Raw genomic sequence first — 12,141 nt, 5'->3', positions numbered from 1 at the left:
ATAGGTACTATTTATCAAAGGAAGAATACACTCGCATGGTTAATGAATTACTTACTCACATAGATGAGAACGAAGATTCATTTTTTAAAGAGTTAGAAAGTGATACTTCTCCGTACTTCGAGATTTACCACACTCAGTCTTCATTTTAAATTTTGTTATGTCTTACTGTAAATAAGCTTTATTGTGTTTTTTTATTTTAAACTTTATTGATGAATTTTACCAATTAAAACTTTGGAATAGTTTGTATAGCGCTTCCAAAAATTATTTTACAATATAAGTTATTTTTTAAATTTTCATGTGAAATAAAGAAAATAAGTTTATTAAATGCCAATTTTAACTTATATAAGAGCTCAGGTAATAATCTAAAATGATACCAAAAATTACAATGTTAAGCACATGATTTGTAGCCACATTTTAGTTAAAAAAATAAGCATCTATAAACACTTTCCAAGCGCATTTTAAGAAAAAAATAAGCACCTGTCTAATTACATTACACAAAACTGCATAACCTTAAAAACTAGAATTGTAATTTAAAATATGAGAAATTCAGTATTTATTAAGAGAATGAGCAGTACTCAACCATGGAAAACGATTGAATTTTTTAAAAATTTTTAATTAACAGTTCAATTTACATAACTAGTTTACAACGAGAGGGGGGAAAAAAAAGCACAATTAAATTATGTTAGAAGATTTAATGATGAAATTTCAGTTCAAATTTGAAAAATAAATAATAATAAGCCATATTTATTACATTCGCTTGACACCTAAAAATAAATACAATTTATTTTTCCAATCATATTAATATTTAAATAATTTAACTTAAATAAAAATTCTGAATGTTTTCTCAATTTTCATCATATAACAGTTTTCTTTTAACAGATATTACAAGCAAAGTAATTTAAGTAAAAATAAGTAAAAAAAGGAACATTTCTGAAATCAGAAGACTGGAAATTGCTTCATGCAGTCATCCTGTAACAGTAAAAGCTTAACTAACTGGCATACTCGGAATTTGCTGAATATCCGAAAATTCCGGATAGTCGAGCGTAACTGGAAAAAGAGGAAGGGAGGTAGATTGCAGCCGTTTTTTAGATGTTTCAGCTAAATAATGCGTTTGACATTTCAATATGTGCATCATAAAGAAATAGCCCAATGGAACTGAAAAACAATCCACTTAGCAAGCACAGTAAAATCTTATCTCTGCAAAATATCGCAAATGCTATTATGCAACATGTGCGCCTTAATTCTTTGACATGTAATATTATGCAATTGGAATCAACAGCTGCATGTATTCGGCCCTTTGCCAAATAAAGGAAAATGCCCCTTTGCTTCCTTTGGTTTTCACCGTCATGCTGTGACGTTCAGGCATTCTGCACCCCTCGGACTTCTAGGTGCTTAATGAGAGATATCTGCTGTCAGAGACAGAATGGACAGCAGACCTTTGGAAGAAAGGTGCAGTGGAAACCCCCTGGTGTGGTTTTCGGACATAAGGGACTAATTAAGTTCTTTTCCAGGTCGTAACAAAAACGAAGAGTGGGCTTTTTGTAAAAGCTTTTAATCCTGTAAACGAGTGAAAGCAGCGCATCCTAGCATCGTCGCCACGTCAGCAGCCTTTATATGATTTATGGCTGAAATGATTTGATTATTTTAATTACTATTCAAGAATTTCTTATTCAGTTTTTAAAATAAATATTTTAAAAGACAACCCGTCTTTCCTTTCACCCAACATGGGGTTCTGACGTTACAGCTTTATTAAAATGGTGGCAGCGGTTCAGATGAGAAAATCCATGCAGAAATTACAGATCGTCAGGTTCTGAAGTGCAGCACGAAAAGTTACGAACATCAGTTTGAAAAAGTGATTACAGCTCTCCGAAGCGGTGAAATAAGAAATTCTGTACACGAGATTGCAGACCATCAGGTGCTGAAATTCCTCTCAAGTTTGTAAGACAGCCATTGTCCGAACATCATTAGTGTTTTGCAGATATTACAGAAGTCAGGTTCTCAAGTGCAGCACGAAAAGTTACGAACATCAGTTTGGAAAAGTGATTTACAGCTCTTAGAAGCAGCGAGATAAAATCCACGAAGAAGTTTACGGACACCAGTCCAGACAAAAAGGAACGACAGTACCCTGAATACAGCTCATCTTCAGCAGCATAAATTGTGCGATCATCTTGTGTTCGAGAAAAATTAGTACAGAAGTGTGCGGACAAACCTTGTCCGAAGATCATCAGATCATTGTGAAGGTGCAGTGTAGCGAGGGGAAAAAAGCGATAGTTGTGCGATCATCTTTGTACCTGAGAAAATTAGTGCAGTGTATGGTGTTCAGTGCAGGGTGTTCTTGCTCGAAGATCATCAGATTATATGGTGAAGGTGTAAAGTACCTTAGATTTTTATATTGAGGCAGTAAAGTAATTTATTTCTGTAATTTAGTATACAAGTTCACATAACTGTTTTAAGTCAACTTTGTTTCTGTAAAGCTTAAAGAAATGTGCTGTTTGGGTTTTATGTTACAATCAGAAAGTATAAATTTTAGAATTTAAATCTATGTTAATAATTTTTTTAATACCTGAAAAGTTAATGTGTTGTGCTCAAATTAAGCTTATACGAGGGCCATCCAGGAAGTAGATTACGTTTCCGTCTGTGTCCGCTAGGGGCGGGGCTAGCGCGGCCATCTTGGGGTCAGAGCGTTGCGCAGCTCAGTCTGCATCTAGCCGTGCTAGTGAGAGGTTCGTGCTGTGCTCCGTTCAGATACTGTGACGGTTTGAAATGTCTGCGTTAATTGAAAATCCCGCGAGCTGCGCTCAGTAATAAGGTTTCTGACTGCAAAAAACTGTAAACCGATAGAAATCTATCGGCAGCTTCGTGAAGTGTATGGGGACAACATTATCACTGAAGGTGGAGTGCATCAGTGGGTCATAAGATTTCAAAATGGCCGAACCAATGTTCACTACGAAGATCGAAGTGGGAGACCCAGCATAGTGACCGCCGAACTTCTCGAAAAAGTCGATGCTAAAGTCCGTGAAAATCGAAATTTCACAATAACGGAACTTTCTTTGAGTTTTCCACAAATTTCGCGAAGTTTGTTGCACGAAATCATCAGCGAAAAGCTTGGTTACCACAAGTTTTGTGCAAGATGGAAGGCAAGAAGAGGTAACGAAGCGGTTGAAGGTGCAAGCGGCCGAATTTTTCGACGAAGGAATTTCCAAGCTCGTACATCGCTACGATAAATGCCTTAATTTGTATGGTGACTATGTAGAAAAGTAGTATTTGAGTGTGGCTTTCATCTGTATATAATAAAATTTGTTTCCTATACTTTGTTTATTTTTTTATTCCAAAACGTAATCTACTTTCTGGATAGCCCTCGTATAATTGAATGTGTAAAGGAGAGAATTACTGTCAATTTGGAGGTTCTAAGGATAGGTGGCATTCTAATATTCATTTCTAAGATGTTTTGAATATTATAAATATTAGAATTTTCAGTTAAGGTGTGTCAAACATTATTTGTGCAAGAACTGAAAAAATTTTTATTGAACGAGTAAAAAGGGGAAGGCTAAAAATCCCCAGTATCTCATTTAAACTGTTGTCATATTAATGTTTAGTTATGAGCATGTAGATATATGGTTTTTTTAATTAACCTCTGAATGCATGTTTTAATATACCTCAAATTCGGATGAAAGTATATTGTATTATCATAAGCAATAGAGTTTAACACCACTGAATTTAAAGCTTTTAAGAGGTAATATTATCTGCAGTATCATAAGTCCTCAAGTAGACAAATTTTTATTTGAACACATAATGTACATATTATAGTGTACTGTCTTGTTTTGTTTAAGATCTGTAAAAAAATGTTGGGAAAAAATTAAGGGTTCAATTTTATTCTCTCTTTGTGAAAATGACAGTTGTTTAAATCCATTTTATATATATGCTGTGTGAGGGAGCTAAAATTGTTAGCATAATTTTGTTCATATCATGGCATTCTTAGCAAAAGTTAGGAAAGAGGATCTTAAATCCTTGGCTGAAGAGTTAGGGGAAAACGTTAGCCCTGAACTTAGGATACTGGATTTAAGACAGCTGATTATGGGAAATGAATCCTATGAAGAGGAGCTAGTGAAAGGCCTGTTAGAAAATATCACTTCAACGAGGCTTGAGAAAGAAAAAAAGGAGCAGGAAAGAATTAGGAGAGAAGAAGAACGGCAGGAAAGAATTGCAGACAGGCAAGATAGAATTAGGAGGGAAAAAATGGAATTTGAATTATCGAAGTTAAGATTACTAGCCGTTAATGGAAATGACTCTGTAAATGGTGGGAATGAAGAAAATGGACTTAAGAAAAGTCGTTATGATCTTAAAAAATGATTCCAAAATTTGATCCTGAAGAGAACGACATTAGTTTGTATCTAGTCATGATTGAGTGACAAGCACAGTGTGCGAATCTTCACCAATCAGAACGGGTTTCGGTTTTATCGACAATTTTGCCAACTGACATAGTTCAGCTGATTGTGCGAGAACCAGAGTAGCAGGCTTATGACTAAGATTACGTAAAGAGGATATTGCTTAAAAGGTTTAAGCTTAGCCCAGAAAAATTTCGTATCGAACTTACGGAATCCCAGAAAAACACTCGAACCACTTGGAGAGATTTTGCCTTTGAATTATGGAATTATTTTGAAGAATGGATTGCAGGTTTGGAAGTTACCGATTTTGAACCTTTAAAGGATCTCATGATAACAGACAAATGAAGTGCAGTGTAAATGTCGAAGTGCAGCAACATTTTATTAACGAATGGTCGAAGATAAAGACCCCAGATAAATTAGCAGAAATGCTAGAAGAGTATCAAAATGTAAGCGAAACCCGGAAAAAGTTATCTCCTGTTCATAGTTCTGAGTCACAATGGGGAAATAAAAATCATGTAAATTCAAAAGATCCGCAAAAGTATCACCAGTCTGGAGGGGAAGATAGATATGCCTCTGACAGAAACGAACATCTCCGGAATCAGAATGAGCGTCAATTTGATATGAGAAGACCACTTAAGTATTATTCTTGTGGTTCGACCGCACTTAAGGCCTCAATGTCCGGAAGTCAAAAGAGGATCTCAAAAATGCGCTTATTGTAAATAGAGTTCAGGAGATTGAAGAAGATTGTTTAGCCCAGTATCTAATGATGGCTAAAGTGAAGAACGGTTTTGATCTTCCAGTTTTGAGAGATACCGGGTCATGCATTGATGTAATATGCAAGAAATAGCTCACTTCTTCGATGCTGACGGGCAAGACTGTTTGGATAAAACACCCGTTTGAAGAAAATTTTTTTTTTTACCCTTAGCAAACATTAAAATAGAAGGAACTTTCGGCCAAGTAACAACAAAAGCAGTGGTCATTCGAAATGAATTGGATCTCGGTCATTATCTGTTAGGGAACAGAACCGCCGAAAAATTAGCAGTATATCAACAAGATAAACTTTTTTCAAGTAAAAACAGGTACTCGAGCTCTGAGTCGATCAAAGAATGAAATTGGGAAAAGTTGTCCACTGGAGTCTGAACGCGCCGAACTCGAACCCGCAAGCGAAGTATCTTCCCTCATTATAGAAATTGTAAAGTCGCTGAACACTGGTAGTTTGGTCCGAGGTATGAATCCCGTGAATGGGCTGGCTGTATGGGCATTTTCGTGGTTTTCCCCATGTGTATACGAGTCAGTTTCCCTTAGAAAGTCCTCCACGAAGGCATTCCTCCCCTTAGGCAGATAGCCTCAAGGCTTTGCCATAATCACACACACATTATAGAAAGGGGTGAAGTCTTGTCTCAAACAAAAAGGATGGAGAAAACCAATTTCTCTCTGCCTGAAACGAAAGTGAATAAACTGTCACTGCCTACAATAAAATATTCTTTTGTAGTGGACATACAAACGAAAAGTGACGTTGTAAACTCTTCTTGTGACTGGGTCACGTTAAACGATCACAGTAACTCTTTGGAAAATGTGTACAAGTTAAGAATTTCCTTTTCGGTTCAGCACGAACAAGAAACTGTAGATATGCCAAATGATGTTTCAAACCAACCAGACTCGGAAGGTTTGCAAATCCCTAAAAATTCCGTAGGAGAATTGCCCAAGACACCAAGAAGTTTAAATTTACGAAGGAAAGTAGAAGAATCAACAGTTTATCATTTATCTATATTGAAGGGTCAAAGTGGATTAAATATAGCTACTTCTTGAATAATGTAAATCCAATTTGTAATGAAGTAGTTTTTTTTTTTATGTTAAAGCCAAATTAAATGTACATATTTATTTTGAGGTCAAATGTAGTTCTCATCCAGGTGTTGGATTACCATTAAGAAATTATCACAAATGGAAAATTAAAAATCTGCAAGGTTTTCCTTTTCAGCCTAAGAATATAACTAATATTAAAGCTGGAATGTATACTGTACATTACATATTTCATAAAATACAGTCAAAAGTCGTTAATTTGGACACCCATAAACCGGACCTCAAAGCTACAAACTTTCTGCGCATGCGTCGCGCGTAAGACCTTCACGGCTGCGAATATGAGCGTGCGCAAAATACGTTTACGAATGCGCGTTTAATGTATAACGGACGGTATAAGCTAAGCTAAAATTATCTAATTCAGTTAATGTTGCAGATTGCGTTGTTCCTTAATCTTCGAATTGGATTCAGTTTATTATTTTTTGCAGACAGATAGAGCAATTTTATAAAAGTAAGCTTGAACTTTCGATTATGTCAAATAGAATTTCTGATATATATTTACTAATATGTAAAGGATCTACAAAGCGAAAGTATGTTTCGAAGTCTATTAAACAAAAAGTGGAATTGCTGCAAAAAATGGATAAAGGCATATCCTTTGTTTATCTTTAACGCTGCAGCACGCAATGAATTGGAAGTTGATCTGTCAGCACTATCCTTATCTTCAGGGCAGATGTTTTTATTTTATCTGTCTTATAATTCCTTACTAAATGTAGTATTTCATCTCGATGTACTCCGTCTTTGATATGATTTAAATCAAATTCCTCGTCATTATAATTCGCTTCCGATAGCGAAGAAAGTGACAGAGGTTATTGAAAACGAAAAAATTTCAATTGACAAATTAGTCAGTATTCTCGACACAGTAATGATAGGACTTAAACAGCAGAACTTTGTAACTCAACAAGAAATTATGCCTGTTTATAGAATTAAAGAGAATGTATTATCACATAAAAAACAAAACAACTTACATTAAAAGAAATGTTTAATAAAGTAAACAAATAAATATTAAGCTTCTTTTGTAAATTTTGATACCCTTTAGATCATAATTGTTCTTTATTTCATAAATTACGGTTTCATATTTTTAATTTTATAATTTCTGCATGCCATCTTACCAGATTTAAACTGATGATCTATAATCCGGAATCGCCGAAGTCCCGACGAGTCCGGATTAACGACTTTTGACTGTATACGTTCTTTTATGGTATGTGTATAATTAAGCTTTAGTTTTTAGTATTATGTTGTTTATATGTTTTTTTACTGGCCTCAATATAGTTCTTTTTATGTTTATCCTTGGTACTTAGCCCAGAGTTGTGAAAAAAAAAATATTAGTGCAAATAATTATTAGTTAGTTTTATTATTAAGACTTGCTGTCGTAAGGTACAAGGAATTGGAGTTCTGACCCCTCCAGGGAGGGTAGGAGTTGTGACGTTCAGACATATGCACCCCTCGGACTTCCAGGTGTTTAATGAGAGATATCTGTTGTCAGAGACAGAATGGACAGCAAACCTTTGGAAGAAAGGTGCAGCAGAACCCCCCCCCCTGGTGCGGTTTCCAGACATAAGGAACTAATTAAGTTCTTTTTCAGGTTGTAACAAAAACGAAAACAGGGCTCTGTGTAAAAGCTTTTGATGCTGTAAACGAGTGAAAGCAGATGCATCCTAGTGTCGTTTCTGCGTCAGTGGCCTTTGTATGATTTATGGCTGAAATTATTTTATTACTTTAATTACTATTCAAGAATTTCTTATTAAGTTTTCATAAATATTAAGTTTTTATATATATTAAGTTTTTATAATAAATATTTTTAAAGACAACCCATCTTCTTTTACTCAATACAGGCGTTCTGACGTTACAATGTGCTCATGTGGCATATTTATCACTGAACAGAACCCGTCACGCTGCCATACTCATATTGATTGATCGATTGAGAAAGAAACCAATCCGGGATATTTTTCATTCTATTTTTGAACAGACTGCGTTAAATTTCTGGAACAGAATCATTCTTCACTTGGGTTAGTAGACTGCAGAAAGTCCTTAATCTTGATTGGAAAGTGACAAAAAAAAAAAAAAAAAAAAAAAAAAGTCCATTGCTTGCTTTGCTGCGAACTGTAACAGTTTCTATATTCGAGATTTTGAGGAGAAAGGCGAGAACCCTTTCAACTTTTGTGCTGTATAATGCATGGGTGAAGAAAAAATTTTTTTTGGAACTATTTGATTACTTTCACTTTATTTGTGCCATTCCGAATATTATTCTTTAGAAAACTAATCTGTGTTAAAATACACTTACCCACTTTTGAAGTTTATCTATACTTCAGGAAGTTTCTGCAAATATATTACATAAATGTTCATGCATATGCTCATAATATAAGCATAAGTACCATAATAAGCACGACTATGAACTGACCACATGGAATGAGAGTGTAAATTGTTAAAATCTTGATAGAAAATCAAACATGTGTAGTATTGGGTGGGAGGAAAAGAATACGGAATATACAGGAATTTTATACCGCTTTCGCAATTCTTTGACCGATAGAACGATACTTGTGCTCATCAAAAGTTACGTTAATGCAGGAAAAAGGGGGACTGCAGTCTAAAAGTTATTTCCATTGGGAAAAAGGGGGAAAGTTTCACCATCTGACGTTCTATATAAAGAAGAAAAGTTGTTTATTTAGTACGGGAGGGGCGGGTGAATGTGCATTCATTAAAAAAAAAAAGGCACTAGAAGCCAAAAAATAAGCACTAAAAAAGGTGCTTTAAAAAAAGTAAGCACCTATAAGGGCCTTTATATTTTATTTTCAAATATAAAGACTTATAAACACTTGTAAGAACCGCTACGGACCCTGTAGAAGTGAAATTTATTCCGTCAAATTTTTTAAAATAAAACTAGGCTTAGCCATGCAAAACTTGTATCCTGTGTGATGACTGCCTTAGATTCCCTTCCGCCCCCGCACGAGCATCTTAAACAAACAGTGAAAAAGTTACGATTACGCATTTAATCATACTTCAATACTATTAAAAATTATTAAAATTCAGTTCATTTATACTACAGTGAACTACATGTTGCACTTGTGTTTACTACTTGTTGTAATAGTGTTGCATAAATTGCAAAATAAACTGATAATAAATTACAAAATTGGCAAAAGAACTAATTTCCTCATCATTTACAAAATTTCAAAAGTGGTTGTTTAAACAGTCAAAAACATGGGAAAAGAAATTATTCACTTTAGTAATCATGCAAAGTTAAAAACAAAAGTTTAATGACTTACAGGATCAAACATGTCAGATTGGCTAAGTTCAGTTTTAAAATCAGCCGAACCTGCTAAAATTAATCCAGCAATGTTAGGCTTATCATTAGTAATGAAGAGCTGAGTAGCCACTTCCGCAACTTTCCTCACATAATTATGTCGTTTCTCCATACGTAGACGAGCAAAACGTAGAGCAGACTGACCTCCACGTCCTACACAAGATAAAATGCAATACTTTAATCGATATAAACCTTAAAATATTTCAAAGAATTAAAATGAATAATTAAATATCTTTGTTAAGCAAAATGAATTAAATGGCCCACAAGAACATTCCGATTTATATAAGTTGACCCCCTCAAAAAGTTTGAGAAATGCTGATTTAAATAATTAAGATACCATTCAAAAAATTTTAGAAATCAAGCAAAACAATAAGACTTCAAACCAAGGAAGGAACACGTTTTCAAAAAATAATAACACAGAAAACATTTGAACAACATTGCAGTTTTTGATACTTTTTTCTCGAAATCAAATTATGTGATTTTGTTTCATTTGATATTCATTCTTTTTCAGATGCATCTGTGGCAGCATATGAATTAATAGTTAATTATAGAGAGAAACTCAATAGTTATTTCTAATTTTATATGCTCCAAGAAGAGTTTTCTAATCAAATTTATCACACTCCCACATTTGGAATAGTTAAGATGTTTATTACCTTCCAGACTTTCTAAAGAAGTAAGTGCTTCAGATTTGATGTAAATTGCTGCTTCCGGACTGATTCCAAATTATATCTGTTTTGGATAAAGGGTAAGGCCTAAATGCAAACCCTTTATGAAGAACAGAGCAGGAGAAATTGAAAATTTGGCTGGCCTTAACAAGTGGGCTATTGTCCTAGGAAGGAAAATTTTTCAGACAGCTTTTCTAGGGGTATATTGGCCTCGGACTTAAGCTGAAAGTTCTTTATGGCAGCACAAACCACTTTGGTTGAGTCAACCTGATGAGTTTTGGCCTGATAAGATTAAAAAAGAAAATCTCACTGAGGATTTAGAATTATAAAAAGGAATTTGCCACAACAACACAAAATAAATATGCAATGCAGGATTCTTAATTTATTTTAGATCTGAATCTAAAACAAAAGCTATGCTTTTGTAATTGGTTCCTCCATGACCCTGAGCCACATCGACGATGTGGCCACATTATAAATAAACTGTAAATTAAGTTTGTTTTATTAGTCGATGCAGATTACCAGATTATCACACTGTTGAATCTTACCCTAAAAATATTATTGTGAGGCTCTAGAGTTTTTTTTAAATTTCATCGCCTTATATTACTAGTAATACTGTATTTTAATGGATGATGTTACGATAGACTGTCAGATGAGCCGGAAATTGAAGATGCATTGGACAGAAGTGGTTCAAGATACGACTTAGGAAAAACCTTTAGAGTAGTAGCTCGAACTCAAATAGCTCAATTGATATACAGTTGAACATAGAGGTATCAGGAGAGTATGAGCAAAACATGTCTCTAAATACAAGCATTAACTCAAGTAATGAGCAATGAGCCAGGCGAGGCACCATTTCCCAATCTAGCTCGACACGGGGAATCCCCTCATGAGATCACTCGGTATTCTTTGATCTACGTGTTTGTGAGTCAATTGTTTATTACATTTAACATGAAAATAATTATTTCACAATCCCTCCCAAGAAGACTGTTGCCTCAGATAGTGCTGCAAAGAAAAATAAAGAAGCTATTGAAATTAAGAAAGAAATCATAGATAAAGAAGCATGGTATACGAGTGACGGAATTGGTGAACAATTACGGCCTTCCGACAATGACGATTTGCACTATTCTGAAGAAGCACGAAGAAATTAAGAAACTCAATGTAGCCAAAGGAGTTACTGTTATTGCCAAGCACAATTCAAAAGCTGTTGTTGGTTCGGATTAACGAGAAGCAGGTAAAAGGTCAGTGTCAGAAGCTATCATAAACTATGGTTATATTATTTACCAGTGTTATTTATTAGAGAAATTGATTTTTTTTTGTTGATATTTTTGGGGGTGCAGAATGGATTAACTGGATTTCCATAATTTTTAATGAAGGAGTTTGTTTCTAGATACGAGAAATTGGTTATACGAGCTGAATGCTGGAATGAATTAAACTCGTATCTCAAAGTTCCATTGTACATCTTATACGTAACTGCTATGAGTTGCAGACAATGCTCCAGCTCCACCATCGTTTTCATTTATGGTTTGGTTTGGCGTTTGGCTTATTTAATTACGGCAAAGCACACTAGGGTTATCTGCCTAAGAGGAGGGATGCCTTCGTGGAGGACTTTCTAAGGGAAACTGGCTCGTATACATGTTACACATGGGGAAAACCACGGAAACGCCCATTCGCGGGATTTGAACCTCGGACCGAACTACCAGTGTTCAGCGACTTTACTGCTCGGCCCGTTTCCATTTATGGCTGGTTTCCATTTATGGACGGTGTTGGATTTCTTTGAGCAGTACATTGACGAAGATTCAGTTAGCCACACCGCGATGGAAAAAAACAGGTATGCGGATAAAATAAGAGGGAGGACATGGTATTCTGTAACCAGCAAAGAAATGAGGGCTTGACTGTTTTACAAAAGATTGTGAAAAAGCCAGAACTACACCAATATTGG

At 35.0% G+C, this 12,141-nt stretch overlaps 1 protein-coding gene across 1 annotated transcript in view; it reads right to left on the bottom strand.

Moving 5' to 3' along the window:
- eRF1 (eukaryotic release factor 1) overlaps nucleotides 1-12,141 on the bottom strand; it is a 62,491-nt gene that overhangs the window by 32,038 nt on the left and 18,312 nt on the right. The window contains exon 5 of the mRNA XM_085817545.1: nucleotides 9,503-9,693. Within this exon, the coding sequence (XP_085673671.1) occupies nucleotides 9,503-9,693 (191 nt within the window). The remainder of the gene's footprint in view (nucleotides 1-9,502; nucleotides 9,694-12,141) is intronic.

Source organism: Stegodyphus dumicola, chromosome 1 (assembly GCF_044657685.1).
Source record: "Stegodyphus dumicola isolate Sdum_Otavi_A_Nest chromosome 1, ASM4465768v1".
NCBI lineage: Eukaryota > Metazoa > Arthropoda > Arachnida > Araneae > Eresidae > Stegodyphus > Stegodyphus dumicola.
Note: the sequence above shows the minus strand (reverse complement) of the source record. Positions and strands in the feature narration are given on the sequence as shown.